Source organism: Neoarius graeffei, chromosome 3 (genome assembly GCF_027579695.1).
Source record: "Neoarius graeffei isolate fNeoGra1 chromosome 3, fNeoGra1.pri, whole genome shotgun sequence".
NCBI lineage: Eukaryota > Metazoa > Chordata > Actinopteri > Siluriformes > Ariidae > Neoarius > Neoarius graeffei.
Genome location: NC_083571.1, coordinates 79,179,014 through 79,204,881, shown reverse-complemented (window position 1 = coordinate 79,204,881; position 25,868 = coordinate 79,179,014). Strand labels below are relative to the sequence as shown.

The 25,868-nt window shown below is 41.8% G+C and overlaps 1 protein-coding gene across 1 annotated transcript; it reads right to left on the bottom strand.

Moving 5' to 3' along the window:
• Nucleotides 1-1,409: 1,409 nt before the first annotated feature.
• On the bottom strand, nucleotides 1,410-21,758 carry sgcb (sarcoglycan, beta (dystrophin-associated glycoprotein)). Its single transcript, XM_060916037.1, has 6 exons — nucleotides 21,707-21,758; nucleotides 7,910-8,119; nucleotides 7,239-7,424; nucleotides 4,894-5,085; nucleotides 2,920-3,051; nucleotides 1,410-2,704 (listed from the first exon to the last, which is right to left on the bottom strand). The coding sequence occupies exons 1-6, from the start codon at nucleotides 21,719-21,721 to the stop codon at nucleotides 2,498-2,500; spliced, it is 942 nt and encodes a 313-aa protein (XP_060772020.1). The 5' UTR covers nucleotides 21,722-21,758; the 3' UTR covers nucleotides 1,410-2,497.
• Nucleotides 21,759-25,868: the final 4,110 nt, after the last annotated feature.

Genomic DNA, 25,868 nt, shown 5'->3' with positions numbered 1-25,868 from the left:
ACTCATTTATTTACTCAATGCAAACATTTTAATGAATTTTTTTTTATCCATTTTAAACTGCACCTGCTTGTAACACGAGTTAATGACCATTAGTGAAAATGCAGCATGGTCATCACTTGTACACTTCTTAAAAAGAAAACAATTATTCAAATAAATACTGCACATGAAAACTACGATCCAAGCAAAAGTGTTATATTGCACAAAATATCAAGTCAAATAGCCATACATTTTTCTAATTTTTAAAAGCACAAGTTAATATCTTATCTCATCATCTGTAGCCGCTTTATCCTGTTCTACAGGGTCGCAGGCAAGCTGGAGCCTATCCCAGCTGACTACGGGCGAAAGGCGGGGTACACCCTGGACAAGTCGCCAGGTCATCACAGGGCTGACACATAGACACAGACAACCATTCACACTCACATTCACACCTACGGTCAATTTAGAGTCACCAGTTAACCTAACCTGCATGTCTTTGGACTGTGGGGGAAACCGGAGCACCCGGAGGAAACCCACGTGGACACGGGGAGAACATGCAAACTCCACACAGAAAGGCCCTCGCCGGCCCCGGGGCTCGAACCCAGGACCTTCTTGCTGTGAGGCGACAGCGCTAACCACTACACCACCGTGCCGCCCACAAGTTAATATATGACTGACAAAATTATTTTTAGCTTCAGGCTGAAGTGCATCCATACCCATTTTTTTGTAGCAGACGTTGTTTTTAAAATCAAATGACACTGTTAAATAAAGCAAACCTAAGTGGGCACTTACACACCAGCCACCTGCTGTTTGATGCAGTTCTCTAATCAGCCGATCCCTTGACAGCAGCACAATGTATGAAATCATGCAGATACAAATCAAGAGCTTCAGTTAATGTTCACTTCAAACATCCGAATGAAAAAAAATTGTGAGCTCAAAGCATGACTTTCTTTCACTGTGGCATGGGTGTTGGTGCCAGATGGACTGGTTTGAGTATTTCAGAAACTGCTGATATCCTAGAATTTTCCACACACAACAGTCTCTAGAGTTTACACAGAATGGTGCGAAAAACAGAAAAACATTGAGTGACAGTTCTGTGGGTGGAAACAAACACCTTGTTGATAAGAGAGCTCAGAGGAAAATGGCCAGATTGGTTCAAGCTGGGCGGCACGGTGGTGTAGTGGTTAGCGCTGTCGCCTCACAGCAAGAAGGTCCGGGTTCGAGCCCCGTGGCCGGCGAGGGCCTTTCTGTGCGGAGTTTGCATGTTCTCCCCGTGTCCGCGTGGGTTTCCTCCGGTTTCCCCCACAGTCCAAAGACATGCAGGTTAGGTTAACTGGTGACTCTAAATTGACCGTAGGTGTGAATGTGAGTGTGAATGGTTGTCTGTGTCTATGTGTCAGCCCTGTGATGACCTGGCGACTTGTCCAGGGTCTACCCCGCCTTTCGCTTTTCGCAGGCAAGCTGGGATAGGCTCCAGCTTGCCTGCGACCCTGTAGAAGGATAAAGCGGCTAGAAATAATGAGATGAGATGAGATGGTTCAAGCTGCCAGGAAGGATATAGCAACTCATATAATCACTCTTTACAACCGTGGTGAGCAGAAAAGCATCTCAGCACGCAACAGCAGAACACCACACCGGGTTCCGCTCCTGCAGCCAAGAACAAGAATCTTAGAATCAAGAATTTGTTCCTATTAAAGTGGCCGGTGAATGTAGAAGGTAAATAGTAATGCTGCTGTACTATAATATCAACCGTATGACTGGTGGTAAGTAACTTATGAGTACATGGTTAAGTGATGTGGCAAATAGATCATCCCTTTCACACACAGTATAGACTGTGCTTCTACATGGCTAATACATTTCAGCTTCCTGAACTAGCGAACTGAGATTTGTTTTAAAGTGAATCTTGGCCATATACAGCTGCCAACATACGAGTACATTTATATAGAAATATATAAAACATGAGAAATAGCATAAATATCTCAGAACCCCAGCCCTGACACGAATGTCTGGATTTTCCATAACAGATTCTCTCAGTTTAGTTTGATGATGCACCATATTCCAGAGAAATAATGGGTTTCGTAAACTATTGTTACCAAAAACAAACAAAGACCTATAATACTGCTGCAACAAACCTTCATAAACAACATAATGCAGTACAGAAAGCTAAAAAACAATCAGCTTTAAAAACAATAAAAATGCCAACGTGATTCAATGATAAATGAAAGGCAGCTCTTTGGCCAAGTCATTACATAATAAAAACAAGTGTGGTTGTGTAGGGTGGAGCTGAAGGGGTTTAAGGTTATGAGCAATTATAAAAGTGAATGTGTATAATGATCAAGACTTAAACACAGCAGAAGCAGAACGAGTGTTTTTAGGTTTTATATGTAACTATGTCTGTAGACAAATCTCTCTATAAAAATGATATGATTTAGTGTTGAAATAGCAGAGCTGTTATCAATTCTCAAAAACACACACACACAGGTGTGTTAGTGTGTGCAAGTCTTGTGGATTTCCCCTCCTCTCAGTGTGCCGCTCTACAGGGGTTGTCCGTAGTCTGGCAGCCCATGTTGGGATATTTGACCTGCACTCTGAACAGGGTCCCATCTGCACACATACAGAGCTTGTACCTCTCCAGGCCTTCGTTGAAGTACAGCTCACCCCCCAGGGAGGTGTTCGGGATGCGCGATGGACTAAACATCACAGAGCCATTCAGAACAATGCTGTTCTCCTGTGTATGACATGGTGAACATGGATTACTTCCTGAGGTTGAGGAGTCACAGAATTCAATCGTGAATTAATTGATCACTGAAAATCATGGTCACCAAAACCACTCAGAGTCTAGGTTTCATTCAGAAACATGCGTCACTGTCAAGTTATTTTAATCTCTACTGTTACACAAAAGTATGACAGATAAGCAGCTCTGAAGCAGAAGACGCTACTTACAGCTTTGAGCTCAATATCACCACCCATCCTCAACTCAACTGTCTTGCCCATGATGAAGACGCCCTCGTTTCCACGAATGATGGCCTTGTGGTCACCTTTGATCATGAGATCAGACGATGCGTTGCTAGTGATCTGTAAAAATCACATTTTCATCTTTAATATTCCCTTGATATCAATGAACTATGCTGTGTTTGTTCACCAGATGCTCAGATTATGGATTTTGAGTTATACCTGCTGCATTACACGACCAAGCCTCCGTATGCAGGAAATACAAACCAAATTGATATTGGACCAAGGGAAGTTACTGTAAATTAGACATGAACTCATGTGTGCGCAACCCAAAATGGTCCATTTTCCAGGCAGAAAGCCTTCAAAATGTCCATGGTGTTTCAGCTAGGTCTAAAGTGTATTTTTGGACCGGAATGACACTATTTTTACTATGGATTTGAAAAACAGCTATAGGTAATTTAATTTGATTCTTCACTGCCAAGTGTGCCAATTATGTCAGAATATTAGTCACTGATACTTTTTTTAACATGGGAACAACTTTAATCTGTACAAAATGTTACCAACAAAGCTAGAACTGTTGTTGATGCACGATAGTCAGTCATAAAATGTGTTTTTATTCTTTCTAACCTCTGAACATGCAGTGTTGAAAACAGAGACCAGGACTCAGAATCAGTCAGTGCATGTACAATGAATGGCCGCTGTCGAGTGTTGACTCATTTCCGGTTCTGGACAGTAACTACACGGTAGTCATTTAAAACGAGTCCCTGTTTCAAGTCCTCTAGAACCAGCCTCAGTCCAACACAGGCTACATCCACACGACAACGGCAACGAGATTTTTTTTTTTTTTAAATATCGCGTCCACATGGGCAACGGATCAGTAAAATATCAGGTTCATATGGCAACGCAACGCTTGCTGAAAACGATGCAATACACATGCCACACCTTTACGTGCGCTGTAAGACGGGGAGACACCAGAACAATAGAAGTAGATGCATGCGCACAATGACTATCCCTGTCACTGTCACACGCACACACTTTCTCACTCCCTATCCTATGGATATAGTCCCTTTAAATCACGTGCTCGTTTTTTGAATGGAGACGCGGAAAGAGGAATGAATGGGGGTAGATGGAGAGAGAGAGGAATGAACGGGGGTAGATGGAAGCCGGTACGCCAACATTCTGGAATTCTTTAATGGTCCGGAATAAATTGAATGCTACACGTTGATGGATTACTTTGTTCTTCTACACCCTTTTTGAGGAATGTATTGTCGGACTTAAACCAACATCTGAAGAGGTGAGATCGCTCCTTTTTTTTCCCTATTTTTGCTGGCGGGATTGACTCTGCCCTAAGGGCTATTCTCTCTCTCTCTCTCTCTTACTTTGCACCATTACACAATAAATATTCACAGTGAAAATATTTTGTAAGCGCGTTTCATGAACCAAGTTATAGGATTTGTTGACAACTCGCATCGAGTTCGTTACACTTCTACCCGGCGTGAAGCACATGTGGTTGTGACGTCATCGTAAACAAATCCGTTCTACTCATCCAGACGACTTCGCAACGGCTCTGTTGCCAGATTTTTTCACTCTGGAACCCGTTCTCAAAAGATTTCGTTTTGGGGCACCCAAAACGCCGGTGCCGTGTGGACGCCAGGCCGAAACGATAAACAATTTTATCAGATTCACCTGAATCCGTTGCCGTGTGGACAGGGCCACAGTCGTGGATGATGTTAAAAGTGGTAACTGTATCCCCATAGGGCGCTTATTGAGGTGATTGTTCATTGATAGTTACTGGATCAGCCAGTGAAAAGGGTGTAAAAAAATATTGTGTACTTTTCAACGCTGTTTCTACGCATTCTGTAAACAGAGCATCTGATACAAAAAATTCCATATCATCACTCACACACACACGTTGTTTGTTTATATTGTGGAGATGAAATGAAAATGTGATAGAACACCACTCACCCTTTCAGTGGAGGCTTTCTTCACATTGAGCACATTGACTTGTTTGGGCAAGTGGAACTCGTGGTTATCAAAGTCTGTGCTAAAGAAGGTGGTTTGCGTCCGTGGGTCAGTGAAGGAAACGCCCAGGTCACTGGTGATAGACGTCTTGTCTCTCTCAACACTTAGCCTGGTGTTCCCTTGTTGAAATACCACCTAAATCCACAAATTCATACAAAGAAGCACAAACGAACATACACAGATGGCTTAAGTTAAAAACAAAACTGGGGGGGGTCTAGTAGCACTTAACTAGTGCTAACTTCCAAAAGCTTTAGGAGTTACAGTAGTGCTTGAAAGTTTGTGAACCCTTTAGAATTTTCTATATTTCTACATGAATATAAGCTAAAACATCATCAGAGTTTCACACAAGTCCTAAAAGTAGATAAAGAGAACCCGGTTAAACAAATGAGACTAAAATATTATACTTGGGCATTTATTTATTGAGGAAAATGATCCAATATTACATATCTGTGAGTGGCAAAAAGTATGTGAGCCTTTGCTTTCAGTATCTGGTGTGACCCCCTTTTGCAGCAATAACTGCAACTAAACGTTTCCGGTAACTGTTGATCAGTCCTGCACACCGGCTTGGAGGAATTTTAGCCCATTCTTCCATACAGAACAGCTTCAACTCTGAGATGTTGGTGGGTTTCCTCACATGAACTGCTCACTTCAGGTCCTTCCACAACATTTCAATTGGATTAAGGTCAAGACTTTGACTTGGCCATTCCAAAACATTAACTTTATTCTTCTTTAACCATTCTTTGGTAGAACGACTGTGTGCTTAGGGTTGTTGTCTTGCTGCATGACCCACCTTCTTTTGAGATTCAGTTCATGGACAGATGTCCTGACATTTTCCTTTAGAATTCGCTGGTCTCATTATCTCTAGCCGCTTTATCCTGTTCTACAGGTTCGCAGGCAAGCTGGAGCCCATCTCAGCTGACTACAGGCGAAAGGCGGGGTACACCCTGGACAAGTCGCCAGGTCATCACAGGGCTGACACACAGACACAGACAACCATTCACACTCACATTCACACCTACAGTCAATTTAGAGTCACCAGTTAACGTAACCTGCATGTCTTTGGACTGTGGGGGAAACCGGAGCACCCGGAGGAAACCCATGTGGACACGGGGATAACATGCAAACTCCGCACAGAAAGGCCCTCGCCAGCCATGGGGCTCGAACCCGGACCTTCTTGCTGTGAGGCGACAGCGCTAACCACTACACCACTGTGCCACCGAATTCGCTGGTATAATTCAGAATTCATTGTTCCATCAATGATGGCAAGCTGTCCTGGCCCAGATGCAGCAAAATGGGCCCAAACCATGACACTACCACCGTGTTTCACAGATGGGATAAGGTTCTTATGCTGGAATGCAGTGTTTTCCTTTCTCCAAACATAACGCTTCTCATTTAAACCAAAAAGTTCTATTTTGGTCTCATCCATCCAAAAAACATTTTTCCAATAGCCTTCTGGCTTGTCCACATGATCTTTAGCAAACTGCAGACGAGCAGCAATGTTCTTTCTGGAGACCAGTGGCTTTCTCCTTGCAACCCTGCCATTGTTGTTCAGTGTTCTCCTGATGGTGGACTCATGAACATTAGCCAATATGAGAGAGGTCTTCAGTTGCTTAGAAGTTACCCTGGCGTTCTTTGTGACCTCACCGACTATTACACGCCTTGCTCTTGGAGTGATCTTTGTTGATCGACCACTCCTGGGGAGGGTAACAATGGTCTTGAATTTCCTCCATTTGTACACAATCTGTCTGACTGTGGATTGGTGGAGTCCAAACTCTTTAGAGATGGTTTTGTAACCTTTTCCAGCCTGATGAGCATCAACAACGCTTTTTCTGAGGTCCTCAGAAATCTCCTTTGTTCGTGCCATGATACACTTCCACAAACATGTGTTGTGAAGATCAGACTTTGATAGATCCCTGTTCTTTAAATAAAACAGGGTGCCCACTCACACCTGATTGTCATCCCATTGATTGAAAACACCTGACTCTAATCTCACCTTCAAATTAACTGCTAATCCTAGAGGTTCACATACTTTTGCCACTCACAGATATGTAATATTGGCTCATTTTCCTCAATAAATAAATGACCAAGTATAATATTTTTGTCTCATTTGTTTAACTGGGTTCTCTTTATCTACTTTTAGGACTTGTGTGAAAATCTGATGATGTTTTAGGTCATATTTATGCAGAAATATAGAAAATTCTAAAGGGTTCACAAACTTTCAAGCACCACTGTATATGTGACTTGCTCAGGTTCAAAGACTAATCACTGGTAGTCTTATCCACACTCACTGGGTTGTTGTTGCCAGTGATGACAAGGTCCTGGTCCTTCCTGCCTCCTACAGTGCTCTTGTGCAGTGGGTGAACCACCCCCATGTCAGCTTTCTGCTTAAAGCGCAGCAGTCCGCTCTCATGGAACTCCATACTGTCGCAGCCATTAGGGCCGATCCGAATAACTGTCCAAATCACCAGCGTTATCTGGCACACAGTGAGAAAGCACAAGAGCAACCATTAATATTTCAATAAGGACACTTGTTCATTCATGCCATTACCCAGTCAGTCATTCATGTGCAGGCAGCACAATGCACAAAATGATGCAGATACAGATAAAGAGCTTGAGATACTGTTCACAGGAAACTTCGAAATGGAGGAAAAATGTGATCTCAGTGATGGGGCATGGTTGCTGGTTTCAGACAGGCTGGTGTGTGTATTTCAGAAACTGCTCCTCTCATTTAGAGTTTATACAGAATAGTGTAAAAAAGCCAAAACCAGCACCATTTAGCTCCCAGACATACATTCCTCATGATGATGCTTGAAGCGGAAATTAACTAAAGCGCTGCATGATGATGCTCACTGCACTGCTGCCATATGATTGGGAAGTGTCAGAATGTGAAAAGTGTAAGTACAGGAACACATTTCAAAAATGACAAGTGAACACAAATGTTCTCTTCAGATTCACTCACAATAAGGTTGATGAGCGCAAGCAGGAAGAGCAGGACTATGATGCACACAGCAACGTTGCCTTTTCGACCCCTCAGCCCTGTCTTGTGCAGTCTCTCCTCTTCTATGGGCACATATCCAGCCTTGAAGTTACTGTTGTGTTCCTTACTAACAGTCCTTCGCTCAATGGCTTTCTCCCGCATTGACTTCTTCACCGGACCATTTGAGCTCTCCTATAGAGGGGGAAAGGGAGGACGGTTACTTTAGACACACTTACAATACTCATACATTTATATTACATCCTTATGCAATTACTCTACCAGCCAAAGGTTTGGACACACCTGCTTATACAACCCCCGATTCCAAAAAAGTTGGGACAAAGTACAAATTGTAAATAAAAACGGAATGCAATAATTTACAAATCTGAAAAACTGATATTGTATTCACAATAGAACATAGACAACATATCAAATGTCGAAAGTGAGACATTTTGAAATTTCATGCCAAATATTGGCTCATTTGAAAGTTCATGACAGCAACACATCTCAAAAAAGTTGGGACAGGGGCAATAAGAGGCTGGAAAAGTTAAAAGGTACAAAAAAGGAACAGCTGGAGGACCAAATTGCAACTCATTAGGTCAATTGGCAATAGGTCATTAACATGACTGGGTATAAAAAGAGCATCTTGGAGTGGCAACGGCTCTCAGAAGTAAAGATGGGAAGAGGATCACCAATCCCCCTAATTCTGCACGGACAAATAGTGGAGCAATATCAGAAAGGAGTTCAACAGTGTAAAATTGCAAAGAGCTTGAACATATCATCATCTACAGTGCATAATATCATCAAAAGATTCAGAGAACCTGGAAGAATCTCTGTGTGTAAGGGTCAAGGCCGGAAAACCATACTGGGTGCCCGTGATCTTCGGGCCCTTAGACGGCACTGCATCACATACAGGCATGCTTCTGTATTGGAAATCACAAAATGGGCTCAGGAATATTTCCAGAGAACATTGTTTGTGAACACAATTCACCGTGCCATCCGCCGGTGCCAGCTAAAACTCTATAGTTCAAAGAAGAAGCCGTATCTAAACATGATCCAGAAGCACAGACGTCTTCTCTGGGCCAAGGCTCATTTAAAATGGACTGTGGCAAAGTGGAAAACTGTTCTGTGGTCAGACGAATCAAAATGTGAAGTTCTTTATGGAAATCAGGGACGCCGTGTCATTCGGACTAAAGAGGAGAAGGACGACCCAAGTTGTTATCAGCGCTCAGTTCAGAAGCCTGCATCTCTGATGGTATGGGGTTGCATTAGTGCGTGTGGCATGGGCAGCTTACACATCTGGAAAGACACCATCAATGCTGAAAGGTATATCCAGGTTCTAGAGCAACATATGCTCCCGTCCAGACGACGTCTCTTTCAGGGAAGACCTTGCATTTTCCAACATGACAATGCCAAACCACATACTGCATCAATTACAGCATCATGGCTGCGTAGAAGAAGGGTCCGGGTACTGAACTGGCCAGCCTGCAGTCCAGATCTTTCACCCATAGAAAACATTTGGCGCATCATAAAATGGAAGATACGACAAAAAATACCTAAGACAGTTGAGCAACTAGAATCCTACATTAGACAAGAATTCCTATCCCTAAACTTGAGCAACTTGTCTCCTCAGTCCCCAGACGTTTACAGACTGTTGTAAAGAGAAAAGGGGATGTCTCACAGTGGTAAACATGGCCTTGTCCCAACTTTGAGATGTGTTGTCATGAAATTTAAAATCACCTAATTTTTCTCTTTAAAAGATACATTTTCTCAGTTGAAACATTTGATATGTCATCTATGTTCTATTCTGAATAAAATATGGAATTTTGAAACTTCCACATCATTGCATTCCGTTTTTATTTACAATTTGTTCTTTGTCCCAACTTTTTTGGAATCGAGGTTGTAGAAGGGTTTGAATATTGTCTACTCATTAACAAGATGAAATACACACTGTGGTCAAAAGTATGTGAATACCCATAAATTCACATTCGATAAAAGTGGAAATTAATACAGAGGCGCTCCCGCCTTTCCTGTTATAATAACCTCCACTCTTCTGGGAAGGCTTTCCACTAGATTTTGCAGCGTGGCTGTGGAGATTTGTGAGGAGGTCTTGGATGCAACTGGTGTTCCAGTTCATCCCAAAGGTGTTCAGTGGGGTTGAGGTCAGGGCTCTGTGTAGGTCACTGGAGTTCTTCCACTCCAACCTTGATAAATCATGTCTTCATGAAGATTGCTTTGTGCACAGGGGCACTGTCATGCTGGAACAGGTTTGGGCCTCTTAGTTCCAGTGAAGGAAGACAATAAAGCTGTAGCATAAAAAGACATTCTATACAATCGTGTGCTTCCAACTTTGTAACAACGGTTTTAGTCTAGGACCAGGCTTAGAAATGCATGCACATCATTTAGGAGAGGATAACTCCACTGTTCTAGGCTAATTTGACCCCAAGGAATAACTTGGGATGTGTGCCAAAATCAGAGGCTCCAACCAAGCTCAATGAAAAAGAGGGAGATCTCCTTACACTCACCCCAGAAAATAGGCAGAATTTTTTAAACCTTGAATGACATACACAAAGCTACAGGAAGATGCTAAATGATACACATACCGGTACAATTGATTTAAAATGTACAAACACACAAGATTTCTGTATCAAAATCGTCTTCTTCTTCTTTTGGCTGCTCCCAATTAGGGGTCGCCACAGCGGATCTTTCGTCTCCATTGCTCCCTGTCTTCGGCATCCTTCTCTACCACACCTGCCACTTTCATGTCCTCTCTCACCACATCCATGTATCTCCTCTTTGGCCTGCCTCGTTTTTGTTTGCCTGGCAGCTCCATCCTCAACATTCTCCTTCCAACATGCTCTGCATCTCTTCTCAGGATGTGCCCATTCCATCTCAGTCTCATCTCTCTTAGCTTAATTCCCAAGGTCTCCACATGTGCTGTCCCTCTGATGTGCTCGTTCCTTATCCTGTCCAACCTCCCATCGCAAACCTTAACATCCTCAACTCCGCCACCTCCAACTTTGCCTCCTGTCTCTTCGTTAAGGGTACGGTCTCCAATCCATACATCACAGCTGGTCTCACTACTGTCTTATACATCTTACCTTTCACTTTTGCTGGGACTTTCCGATCACAAATGACTCCCGAAATCCTTCTCCAACTGCTCCACCCTGCCTGCACTCTCTTTCTCACCTCACTATCGCAGCCCTCATTTTTCTGCACAGTTGACCCCAGGTCAAGATTTCTGTATCAAAATAACATCTATTTATTCAAATTTTGTTATCTGTCAGTTGGGTGAAGTACAAAATCATATCAAGGAGGAAGTAATAAAATCTTGAAAAAAATAAATTGTAAATAAATTCCAAAACAAAACCATTTATCTTTTTGAAATTTAGAACGATGATGAAATAATATCAAGAATCAAATTTATAACAACATTAGGAGACAGATAAAACAATGTAGATGGATCACTGTAATAGGATAATTAAGTTTACTTATTGCAGTTACTGTCCTTTTTTCAATCACAGAGTTTCAGTATCACAGTCTATTTATTCAGGAACTCTCTTCTCCATAAATTTAGTATTATACTGGACTGTTGCCTTCTTAGCCAAAGAGATCAAGGAGGTACTTGGTTTGGTCTCATAGCATGTGTTATCTGTGTTTATTACAAATTTTTTTAATAAGAAGTGGTATGGCCTATCATTAGATTGACACAGAATTTAAGGACGAATAAAAAGCTATTCTCTTATCTGTTAATAATTATTATATTATGGGAAAAACACTTACTGTAGTGTGTCTTGTAGAGTTGTGATCGAGTTTTGAGCATTCGGTATATTGCACACTGGAATGCCTAGAAATCTGTTTTCAACTCTGAAGGTCCTTTTGTCAAGCAATCTGACCATGATGGCACAAACTTTGTCATCTGACCTTTTATTGGACTCCTCCATCATGATGGTGATCGGGCCCTCTTGAGCAGTTTCCACAATGTTTTCCATATAGTGAGGAGCAAGAGCCTTATTGATTATAGCTGCGTTTTTTGTGTGTCTACACTGATATTTTTCTGCTATCTGGAAAAGCTGCCTTCACAAGCCGAGTTATATGGTTGGCAACAGAAAATGGTAAGTTATGCTCAGCTATAAACTGGCAAAAAACAGTACCTCAGCTTTTGTCACTTTATCGTCCACAGTTTCGGTTACTAATATTGACTGACGTAGATCAGTCAGTCAATCTTGCTTGAGTACCACTTTGTTTGGTAGAATGTTCACTGTCTGTGTTTTTGTTGATCGGAATGTTTTCAAAGATCGTTTTTACCGCCATAGGCTACCGAGAAAGTCTCAAAACAGTAAACACACTCGGCGAACGTCAGTCCTTTCTTGCTCTCTCTGACTGATGGATATGCCGTTTTCCAACTCGACTGATACTTCGACAAGTACTTTGTTGACTTCTTAGGCAGTTGAGAGCCATCAGGTTCTGCATTTTGTCATCCTTAATGTACTCCTTTTCGTTGGTCAATGCAAAAAATGCTGCCGACCGCAGAAAACTGAAAGTACACAGATTTACTTCTGGCGGAAGGCGGGAACTAGACTAGGTGAGGTTACCTCTTACAGCGAAAACAGTAACTGACGATCGAGTGGCGCTGCAATCGCCTTCCGCAGAAAAAAACTGCATAAAAAAAGTTTTCGACTTCAGTCAACGAAATGTCGGGAGGATTTTTTTCACGTCAGGAGATTTTTTAGAAAAATGCCAAATGACAGGAGACTTGGAGCCTCAGCAAAATTGCTACCTGGGGTGAACAGCCTGACAATTACCAATCCAAGATGGCCACCGGTATTACGATATTATTATTAGTGTGTTACTCTTCGTGTTCCTGACCCTGCTTTATGTGACACAAACAGTAATAATGTGATGTTAAAAGTTGTACTGTTGGCTGTTAAATATTTAGGCTCTCAAGATATTGCTGCCTACTAAAGTAATAAGTTTTGTGTTGTATTTTTCACTACAAGTTAACATTCCATTGATCATCATAGTATGATTGAAAATACAATTTCTTTTTATTAATCAAATGCTTGCTTTCTTATACTTTCCTAAATTATGTGCATAGGTCTCCCAATTCCATGATTTCATGTTTGAGGTCGGGTTATTCTATTTTTCTCATGTTTTCTGTGAAACTGCAATTTTGGCCAATTTGTGTGTTTTTTTTTTTTTACCTTGCTCTTGATCATAGCTTGTTCCCTTTTCCTTCAATCATGAAAATGAATGATGTCACTAATGGAGTCCTCATACCCCAAAACCCATAAAATGAGGTATTGCACATACTTCTGTGGTGAGTGGTTCAAAAATTGATATTTTCAATATGGCTACCGGCAGCCATCTTGGATTGGTAATTTTCGGCCCGTTCGCCCAGGATAGTGATTTTGGCACACATCCCAAGTTGTTCCTTGGGTTCAAATTAGCCTATAACAATTGAGTTATCCTCTCCTAAATTATGTGCATACATACAGTTGAAACCGTATATTTACATACACTTTAGGAAAAGACACAATCTTTTTTTTTCTCATAGTCAGACATGAAATCAGACATTCACTTTAACTTTTTCATGTCTGTCTGAATATTTAAAATTATTTCAATGTACTTAATGCCAAATTAATCAGAGGAGGAGTTTTTTATTCAATATTTTAATTGCTTTTATCAAATCAGAAGTTTACATACACTTCATCAGTACTTGGTACAATTGCCCTTAAACTGTCTGACTTGGGTCAAACATTTTGGATAACCTTCAACAAGCTTTGCACAATACTTGACAGGAATTTTGGCCCATTCCTCTTGACAGAACTGGTATAACTGGGCCATATTTTTTGGCTGCTTTGCATGCACATGTCGTTTCAGCTCTGCCCACAAATGCTCAATAGGGTTGAGGTCGGGGCTTTGTGATGGCCACTCCAAAACATTGACTTTGTTGTCATCAAGCCATTTTTTGACCAGTTTGGCGGTGTGCTTCGGGTCATTGTCCATTTGGAAGACCCATTTGCGGCCAAGCTTTAACTTCCTGGCAGATGCTTTCAGGTGTTGGTTCAGTATCTCCACATACTGTTCCTTCTTCATTACTCCATTGATTTTGTGAAGTGCACCAGTACCTCCTGCAGCAAAACAACCCTACAACATGATGCTGCCTCCGCCATGTTTCACTGTTGGTATGGTGTTGTTAGGATTGTAAGCGTCTCCTTTTTTTCTCCAAACATATCATTGTTGATTATGGCCAAACAGCTCAATTTTAGTTTCATCCGACCACAAGACATGTCTCCAAAAATTGAGATCCTTTCCCCTGTGTTCATTTGCAAACTGTAATCTGGCCTGTTTATGTTTGTGTTGGAGTAATGGCTTTCTCCTGGCAGAGTGGCCTTTCAGCCCATGTTGGTGCAGAACTCGTTTCACCGTGGACAGTGACACACTCTTACCAGCTTCAGCCATCATCTTCACGAGGTCCTTTGCATTCATTCTTGGGTTCTTATGCACAGCACTGACCAGAACCCGCTCATCTCTGGGACTCAGAATCCGTCTCCTTCCTGTGCTGTATGATGGCTCGACATTCCCACATTGTTTATACTTTCGTATAATGGTTTGAACTGAAGACCGTGGCACCTTCAGGCTTCTTGAAATTTCCCCCAAAGATGAGCCAGACTTGTGCAAGTTAACCATTCTTAGTCTGAGATCTTGATCAATTTCTTTAGGTTTACCCATGTTGTGTACAAGGAAGCACCGTGTTTGAGGTGTTCCTTAAAATACAATCACAGGTGTGTGTCTCAGGTGTGTCTCCAATTAATTCAAATGTTGCCAATTAACCTATCAGAAGCTTCCAAAGACATGACATCATCATCTGGGCATTCCTACATTGTTTAAAGGCACACAAACTGCAGTGTATGTAAACTTCTGATTTGATAAAAGCAATTAAAATATTAAATAAAAAACTCCTTCTCTGATTAATTTGGCATTAAGTACATTGAAATAATTTTAAATATTCAGACAGACATGAAAAAGTTAAAGTGAATGTCTGATTTCATGTCTGACTATGAGAAAAAAAAAAAGATTGTGTCTTTTCCTAAAGTGTATGTAAATATACGGTTTCAACTGTATCTAACCCAGGCCCTCTACTATTTGGAGAAGAACCACATATGGGTGTGATGGTCAGGTGTCCACATACTTTTGGCCATACAGTGCAACATGTATGGAATTATGCAGTAACCAAGAAAAGTGTTAAACATAAAACTATTGTATATTTTAATTTCCCAGCTGTATTCCTGATGAAGCTTTGTACACTCTTGGTATATATATATATATATTTTTTTTTTTCAACCACCTTCATAAGGATGCTGCACCCAGAAGGTGATTATTAATGTTACATACTGTATAATGGCATATACAGTACCAGTCAAAAGTTTGGACACACTTATTCATAGGTTTTTCTGTGTTTTGTATTTTCTACATTGTAGAACAATACTGAAGACATCTAAACTATGAAGCAGCATATGGAACATATATAGAATTATGTGGTAAACAAACAAACAAAAAAAAAAAGTGTTAAAAAATGTTCATATTTTAGATTCTTCAATGTATCCACTGTTTACCTTGATGACGCTTTGCACACTATTGGCATTACCTTCACCAGCTTCATGAGGTCGTCACCCGTAATGCTTTTCAATTAACAGGTGCCTCGTCAAAAGTTAATTAGTGCAATTTCTTGCCTTCTTAATGTGTTTGAGATCAAACAGTAAATAGTAAATAATAAAAAAACAGTAAATATCCCTATTCCTAACTGTAGTAATCTATATTATGTTAAGAACTGATCAACTAAGCAAAGAGAAACGACATCCATCATTACTTTAAGACATGAAGTAACCTAATTAATAAAAATAAAGGAAAAAAAAACAGTGAATTAGAAGGTATGTCCAAACAAATCAGACCTCAAATCCACTGAGGTGCTGTGGCAGGATATTAAGAGAGCCATGCAAAGAAAAAAAACCCCTCAAACATCAATAAACTGAAGCAAATGTTATAAAGGAGAGTGGGCCAAAACTTTCTCTAAAAAAATTATCTAAAATAACGTGAGCTTTTTAAACTCCTACAGAAAACATTTACTTCAAGATATTGTTTCTAAAGATGGTTCTATACATGTTACTGAATGATGGGGCGTACTTATTTTTTCCCACCTGGTTTCTGAATGTTGGTTTACATTTTGTGGAAAAAAAAAAAAAGACAACATGCTCATATCTGTTGTTTTTTTTTCCCCCCCTGTTGTGTCACCGGAGCTTTTTTGGTTGTTTGTCAGGACCACACAACTGTTATTACCTCCGCCAAGGAGGTTATTTTTTCGGTAGCGTTGGTTTGTTTGTTTGTCTGTTAGCAACATTATGGAAAAAGTAATGAACGGATTGCTCTGAAATTTTTTCCAGAGGCGTGACTGGGCACAAGTAACAATCCATTAAATTTTGGCGGTGATCCGGATCACCTTCTGGATCCCGGATTTTTTTAAAGGATTCTTGGTGGAGGTCTGCGCTCTCCGAGTGCTTTTCTAGTTTAGACCCTGTTTTTTTTTTCTTTACGGTGTTGTAGATTTCATTTAAAAGGAATTAAATGTACTTTTTTGCAAACACTCTCAACACAACAATCCATAATGACAAGTGAAACATGTTTTTAGAAATTTTTGCAAACTTATTACAAAATCAAAGCTCTTTCATGAAATAAGTAAGTATGGTCAACCCTTGGCAAAAGGCACCCTGAACTGAGCTCGGGTGCATCCTTATTGCTTTGATTATCTTCTTGAGATGTCTCCAGAACAGGACTGGTGTCCACATGTGATGGACCAAATGTGTCCCCACATTTCCAACTGACTGGAAATAATTTCGAGCCGCACACCTGTGTACGAGGTCCAACATTTCACAGTGCACATCATACCAAAACAAAAAACCAACCAACCAACCAAACAAAAAACAACCCCAAGCCATGAAGTCCAAGAAGCTCTCAGTAGACCGATCAAACAAACTGTGCCGAAACACAGACCTGGGCAAGGGCATAAAACCACTTCCCTATGTTTTATTGTGCCACCACTGTTAAATGGAAGACGTTTGGAACCAGCAGCGCTCTTCCTACAGCCAGCTGCCCAGCAAACTCAGTAACCAGGCTAGAAGGACCTTGGCCATGGAGGTGACCAACAACCCAATGGTCTCTCTAACAAAGCTTCAGAAGACCTCCACAGACACTTAACTGACTCTGAGGGCATGAGGAAAGAACTTCTCTGGCCTGATGATACAGAAAATGAGCTATTTGGGTTGAAGTGCAAGCATTACATTTGGAAAAACCAGGGACCGCTCATCAACAGGTTAATACCATTCTTACAGCGAAGCATGGTGGTGACAGCATCATACTATAGGGCACGTCTCAGCAGCAGGGACATGGAGACTGATCTCACAGCCTATAGAAAGTTATCTGAAGAAAACCTGCTCTAGAATGTACTCAGACTCAGGTGAAGGTTCACCTTTCAGCACAGCAACATTCCAAAGACAAGAGTTTAATTCCATCAACTCAACCTTTATTTGTAAAGCACTTTAAAAACAACCGAAGCTGACCAAAGTGTTGCACAGGTAGACGTAAGGTAAAAGTAATAAAATACAGAACTTAAAAAGGCCATAAAATACATACATAAAACAAAGTGTAGTCCAATAAAATACAAATATGAAATAAATATACAAATAAAATACAAAAAGTGCCAGCTCAATTAAAGGAACAGTCCACCGTACTTCCATAATGAAATATGCTCTTATCTGAATTGAGACGAGCTGCTCCGTACCTCTCCAAGCTTTGCGCGACCTCCCAGTCAGTCAGACGCAGTCAGACGCGCCGTCACTCCTGTTAGCAATGTAGCTAGGCTCAGTATGGCCAATGGTATTTTTTGGGGCTGTAGTTAGATGCGACCAAACTCTTCCGTGTTTTTCCTGTTTACATAGGTTTATATGACCAGTGATATGAAACAAGTTCAGTTACACAAATTGAAACGTAGCGATTTTCTATGCTATGGAAAGTCCGCACTATAATGACAGGCGTACTAACACATTCTGCGCGCTTCGGCAGCACATTGATACGGAGCTCAGATATCAATGCGCTGCCGAAGCGCGCAGAAGGTGTTAGTACGCCTGTCATTATAGTGCGGACTTTCCATAGCATAGAAAATCGCTACGTTTCAATTTGTGTAACTGAACTTGTTTCATATCACTGGTCATATAAACCTATGTAAACAGGAAAAACGCGGAAGAGTTTGGTCGCATCTAACTACAGCCCCAAAAAATACCATTGGCCATACTGAGCCTAGCTACATTGCTAACAGGAGTGACAGCGCGTCTGACCGACTGGGAGGTCGCGCAAAGCTCGGAGAGGTACGGAGCAGCTCGTCTCAATTCAGATAAGAGCATATTTCATTATGGAAGTACGGTGGACTGTTCCTTCAAAAGCCATAGAGAAGAGGTGCGTTTTTAAAGAGGATTTAAAAACCTCTATGGAGTCAGCCGATCTGATGTGCCATGGCAGACTGTTCCAAAGCCTAGGAGCAGCCACCCCAAAGGCTCGGTCACCTTTGGTCTTTAGCCGAGATTTGGGTAATGTCAGTAGCAGCTGATTTGCTGATCTTAATGTTCTTTCAGGGGCATGAATGTGTAGCAGCTTGGTCAGGTACTGGGAGGCCAGCCCATTAAGAGCTTTAAAAACAAACAGTAAAATCTTAAACTCAAATCTTAAATGAGACCGGGAGCCAGTGGGGTGAGGCTAAGACTGGGAGAATGTGATCATGCTTGCGTGTCCCAGTGAGGAGGCGGGCCGCTGCATTCTGCACAAGCTGCAGATGATGTAACAAAGTGTGATCCAGGCCAACATAAAGTGAGTTGCAGTAATCCAGCCGTGTGTTAATAAAAGCATGAATTACAGTCTCCAGGTCTCTCCAGGAAAGACAGCCCTCAACACCGTAGGCAGCATGGTGGTGCAAGTGGTTAGCATGGTCGCCTCACAGCAAGAAGGTTCTGGGTTCGAGCCCAGCGGCCGGTGGGGGCCTTTCTGTGTGGAGTTTGCATGTTCTCCCTGTGTCTGGGTGGGTTTCCACCGGGTGCTCCGGTTTCCCCCACAGTTCAAAGACATGCGGTTAGGTTAATATGGGACGGCCTTGGGCTGAGGTGGCCTTGGGCTGAGGTGGCCTTGAGCAAGGCACCTAACTCCCGACTGCTACCCGGGCGCTGTTAGCATGGCTGCCCACTGCTCTGGGTATGTCAAGTCAAGTTTGTTTGTATAGCGCTTTTAACAATAGACATTGTCCCAAAGCAGCTTTACAGAATCTGAATGACCCAAGACATGAGCCAATTTTATCCCTAATCTATCCCCAATGAGCAAGCCCGTGGCAAGGAAAAACTCCCCCAGACCACACAAGGAAGAAACCTCGAGAGGAACCAGACCCAAAAGGGAACGCATCCTCATCTGGACAACAACAGACAACATGACTATAACATTAACAGTTTTAACATGAAGTCAGTTTCGTTGATGTTATAAACTCTTCATTAATGGAAACTGGAGTGCAAAACTGTTCATGACAACTGCAGTCCCAAAGTTAGCAAGCCAGCTGTAGTCCTCAGCCACAAAAGCATTACTGTAAGTGTCCAGAGTGTCTTCCAAGTGTGACTTTCAACTGTCCGTACGGGGCCATCCTCCGCAGGAGTGATGTGATGAGACTCCAACCAGACACAGGGGACCAGGATGGATCAGGCAGGTCTGAGGAGCAGAAGAGGTCAGCACCTCAATCCCAGGATTGACATGTAACTCAGAGGGACAGATTTTGGGGGGGGGCAGGGGCATATGTGTGTGCTCATTGCTCACATGGGTGTTCACTGCTTCAGATGGGTTAAATGCAGAGAGGAATTTCACAAGTGTCTTCTTCTTTTTGCAGCTCCCGATTAGGGGTTGCCACAGCAGATCTTTCATCTCCATTGCTCCCTGTCTTCTGCATCCTTCTCTACCACACCTGCCACTTTCATGTCCTCTCTCATCACATCCATGTATCTCCTCTTTGGCCTTCCTCGTTTTCATTTGCCTGGCAACTCCATCCTCAACATTCTCCTTCCAACATGCTCTGCATCTCTTCTCAGGATGTGCCCATACCATCTCAGTCTCATCTCTCTTAGCTTCATTCCCAAGCTCTCCACATGTGCTGTCCCTCTGATGTGCTCGTTCCTTATCCCGTCCAACCTCCCATCGCAAACCTTAACATCCTCAACTCCGCCACCTCCAACTTTGCCTCCTGTCTCTTCGTTAAGGAATTTCACAAGTGTCTTCTTCTTCTTTTGGCTGCTCCCAATTAGGGGTTGCCACAGCGGATCTTTCGTCTCCATCGCTCCCCATCTTCCGCATCCTTCTCTACCACTTTCATGTCCTCCACATCCATGTATCTCCTCTTTGGCCTTCCTCGTTTTCGTTTGCCTGGCAGCTCCATCCTCAACATTCTCCTTCCAACATGCTCTGCATCTCTTCTCAGGATGTGTCCATACCATCTCCGTCTCATCTCTCTTAGCTTCATTCCCAAGCTCTCCACATGTGCTGTCCCTCTGATGTGCTCGTTCCTTATCCTGTCCAACCTCCCATCGCAAACCTTAACATCCTCAACTCCGCCACCTCCAACTTTGCCTCCTGTCTCTTCGTTAAGGAATTTCACAAGTGTCTTCTTCTTCTTTTGGCTGCTTCCAATTAGGGGTTGCCACAGCGGATCTTTTGTCTCCATCGCTCCCCATCTTCCGCATCCTTCTCTACCACTTTCATGTCCTCTCTCACCACATCCATGTATCTCCTCTTTGGCCTTCCTCGTTTTCGTTTGCCTGGCAGCTCCATCCTCAACATTCTCCTTCCAACATGCTCTGCATCTCTTCTCAGGATGTGTCCATACCATCTCCGTCTCATCTCTCTTAGCTTCATTCCCAAGCTCTCCACATGTGCTGTCCCTCTGATGTGCTTGTTCTTTATCCTGTCCAACCTCCCATCGCAAACCTTAACATTGCCTCCTGTCTCTTCGTTAAGGAATTTCATAAGTGTGTGATGAATAAAGTTGCACTTTCTTTCTTTCTTTCTTTCGATAAAACCCTTAGATGGAAGAACAGAGCTAATCTGCTGGTCAATGATGCTCCCAGTCCAATCTGAATGAGTTTGAAAGCATCTGCCAGGAAGAATGGGAGAAACAGCCCAGAGACTTACCCAAGAGGACTTGAAGAGATTCATCCACTGCTAAAGGTGCTTGGTGTGAATACTTATTTATTGCTATATTTCAAGTTTTGATAAATAAATAAATGTAAGTGACTTCTATAGAGAAAAACGTTGCTTTGGTTCACATTGACAGGAATGCAGCAAGCGCCAGTTTGTCTATCTGCAGCCTACTGAGTAACAGTCTGACTAAAAATAAATCACCCTCCCGTTTCTGCCTTATACACAGTCACAGAGAAAACTGTTCACTTTGTTTTCAGGAAGAAACAGAAGCAGGAAACAAACGAAAATGGAGAGAGACACCGTGTAAAAAACAAAAAACAACCACAAGAAATGTCCCCCATAACAGTATGAACCCCAACCATGAAGAAAACCGCAAAAACATTCACTCCACTGCACTTTTACACATCCTGATAATCAACTAACAAAGCTACATTTCGCATCCAAGCAATGAATCAAAAACCACAGAATGAATGTAATAAAGCAGGTTATTTCACTTTATAAACAGACCTGCTCGGACGCCATGTTGACTCTCCCTCCTCCCTGTCCTGCGTTTGACAGCACGAGCGCGCACAGGAATGTTCCATTACAGAACGGAGGGGAAACCGACCACTAAATTACACACATTATCGAAATTGTAGAGTAATGACCATAAAATATACAACTGTAAATATAGAAATACACTCAATGGAGACATATAATATAACACCATCGTCAAAAATCTGATTATTAGATAGATTTTTCGGCTCAGTCTCTGAATGGTTTGGTCTGTGTCAGAGGAGGCCAGTCGTCATGGTCCTGTACTGAGCTCTCCAGAAATGGGAAACCCCAATATAGCACTGCTAATATATTTATCCACAAGCTTTCAAAAGGTTTCAGACTGTATGGTAACAGTGACCAAAGAGACGTGACGCTACCAAATTATATACACTACATAGCCAAAAGTATGTGGACACCTGACCTTAACACTCATATATAGTTATGTGATTAAAACTAAAACAATGAACTTCATTTATCATAATAAATGGTACCACTGGTGACAAATATGACTAAAGTTTGACTCTTAATCTCTTGAGATTCAGTTCCTGGACAGACGTCCTGACATTTTCCTTTAGAATTCGCTGGTATAAATCAGAATTCATTGTTCCATCAATGATGGCAAGCCGTCCTGGCCCAGATGCAGCAAAACAGGCCCAAACCATGATACTACCACCACCATGTTTCACAGATGGAATGCAGTGTTTTCCTTTCTCCAAACATAACCCTTCTCATTTAAACCAAAAAGTTCTATTTTGGTCTCATCTGTCCACAAAACATTTTTTCCAATAGCCTTCTGGCTTGTCCATGTGATCTTTAGCAAACTGCAGATGAGCAGCAATGTTCTTTTTGGAGAGCAGTGGCTTTCTCCTTGCAACCCTGCCGTGCACACCATTGTTGCTCAGTGTTCTCCTGATGGTGGACTCATGAGCATTAATATTAGCCAATGTGAGAGAGGCCTTCAGTTGGTTAGAAGTTACCCTGGGGTCCTTTGTGACCTCGCCGACTATTACACACCTTGCTCTTGGAGTGATCTTTGTTGTTCAACCACTCCTGGGGAGGGTAACGATGGTCTTGAATTTCCTCCATTTGTAAACAATCTGTCTGACTGTGGATTGGTGGAGTCCAAACTCTTTAGAGATGCTTTTGTAACCTTTTCCAGCCTGATGAGCATCAACAACGCTTTTTCTGAGGTCCTCAGAAATCTCCTTTGTTCATGCCATGATACACTTCCACAAACATGTGTTGTGAAGATCAGACTTTGATAGATCCCTGTTCTTTAAATAAAACAGGGTGCCCACTCACACCTGATTGTCATCCCATTGATTGAAAACACCTGACTCTAATTTCACCTTCAAATTAATTGCTAATCCTAGAGGTTCACATACTTTTGCCACTCACAGATCTGTAATATTGGATCATTTTCCTCAATAAATAAATGACCAAGTATAATATTTTGTCTCATTTTTTTAACTGGGTTCTCTTTATCTACTTTTAGGACTTGTGTGAAAATTTGATGATGTTTTAGATCATATTTATGCAGAAATATAGAAAATCTAAAGGGTTCACAAACTTTCAAGCACCACTGTACAATTGTGTGCTTCCAGCTCTGTAGCAAGAGTTTGAGGAAGACCCACGTATGGGTGTGATGGCCAGGTGTCTATCCATCCATCCATTATCTGTAGCTGCTTATCCTCTTTTACAGGGTCGCAGGCAAGCTGGAGCCTATCCTAGCTGACTATGGGTGAGAGGCGGGGTACACCCTGGACAAGTTGCTAGGTCATCGCAGGGCTGATACATAGAGACAAACAACCATTCACACTCACCTTCAGTCAATTTAGAGCCACCAATTAGCCTAACCTGCATGCCTTTGGACTGTGGGGGAAACCGGAGCACCCAGAAGAAACCCATGCGGACACGGGGAGAACATGCAAACTCCACACAGAAAGGCACTTGCCAGCTGCTGGGCTTGAACCCAGGACCTTCTTACTGTGAGGCAACAGTGCTAACCACTACACCACTGTGCTGCCCACAGTCAGGTGTCTAAAAAAGGCAAAAAGACAGTAATGTTTCAAAGGCTCTGTCGTAATTTGTATCAATATGGGCTAAATATGATTCATTAAACCATCATTATTTACATATTCTAAATACTAGAGTTCACAGATATGTTTGAGGTCCGAACATGGATTGCACTTTGGGTATGTTTAGTACCAGTCAAAAGTTTGGACACACCTTCTAATTCAATGTCTTTTCTTTATTTTTATTAACTAAAAGGCACTTCATGTCTTAAAGTAATGATGGATGTCGTTTCTCTTTACTTAGCTGAATGGTTTCTTAACCTAATATAGATTACTACAGTTGTGGAATAGGGCTATTTACTGTATTTTTATAATTTACTATTTACTGTTTGATCTCAAATGCATTAAGAAGGCAATAAATTGCACTAATTAACAATTAACAAGGCACACCTGTTAATTCAAAAGCATTCCAGGTGACTACCTCATGAAGCTGTTTAAGATAATGGCGGTAGCGTGCAAAGCGTCATCAAGGAAAACGGTGGCTACTTTGAAGAATCTAAAATATCAAACATATTTTGTTTTGTGTTTTAACACTTTTTTTGTTTACCATATAATTCTATATATGTTCCATATGTTAATTAATAGTTTTGATGTGTTCTGTATTGTTCTACAACATAGAAAATACAGAAAAACCTATGAAAGAGTAGGGGTGTCCAAACTTTTGACTGGTAATGTTTGTAAAGTCATGGCAGTTGTGTCTTACAGTACAGTCCAAACCTTCTGTGTTTAATTGTATGAAGATTAAAGATATGCTCTATATCGCCAAAAATATCTAACCATTACACCTGTATGTGGTTCTATGACACAAAGATGGAAGCGCACAATTATAAAGAATCTCTTTGCAAGCTGTAACATTACAATTTCCCTTCACTGGAACTCAGCCAAACCTGTTCCAGCATGACAATGCCCCTGTGCACAAAGCAAACTCCATGAAGACATGGTTTGTCAAGGTTGGAGTGGCAGAACTCGAGTGTCTTGCAGAGACCCCTGACCTCAACCCCACTGAACACCTTTGGGATGAACTGGAACTCTAAGTGCCAGGCCTCCTCACCCAACAAGAATGGTCAATTCCCCACAGCTATGCTCCAAAATCTACTGGAAAGCCTTCCCAGAAGAGTGGAGGATATTATATCAGCAAAGGAGGACCAAATTTAGAATGGGATGTTCAACAAGCACATATGGGTGTGATAGTTAGGTGTCCAAATATGTCTGTGAAGATTCTCAGTCATCCAGGTACATAGTAATCTGTGGTTGACAGAAGAGAGCAACTGGACTTGCTTGAAAGTTCTTGAAACGTTTCACCTTTCATCCGAAAGGCTTCCTCAGTTCTGTCTGACTAATAGGGAGTATCAGGTATTTATCCTCTCATGGATCATCATAGAATCAGAATCAGAATTCTGATGGCTGCATTGTAGGTGGCTGATGGCCATTCCAGGTTGACAAAAATGAACGATCCTCTCTGGCTAAGATGTCTGCCAGTTTTCTGGAAGTCCTCTCATACTCCCACACCAGTCGAAGGGATCTCATCCCAAAGTGCGTAGAAACATGTCTGTGAAGATTCTCAGTCATCCAGGTACATAGATAACTGAGAATCTTCACAGATGATTTTACAACCACAGATTACTATGTACCTGGATGACTGAGAATCTTCACAGACATTTTTCTACGCACTTTGGGATGAGATCCCTTCGACTGGTGCGGGAGTATGAGAGGACTTCCAGAAAACTGGCAGACATCTTAGCCAGAGAGGATCGTTCATTTTTGTCAACCTGGAATGGCCATCAGCCACCTACAATGCAGCCATCAGAATTCTGATTCTGATTCTATGATGAGGATAAATACCTGATACTCCAGAACTGAGGACGCCTTTCGGATGAGAGGTGAAACGTTTTCAAGAATCTTCAAGCAAGTCCAGTTGCTCTCTTCTATCAACCACAGGTGTCCAAATACTTTTGCCCACATAGTGTGAATACAGGTGCTATTACTTTTTGTATTATATATATATCATATAAGGAAATAATTTTTTTTTTTACCAGATGTCAGTTTGTTCTATTCAT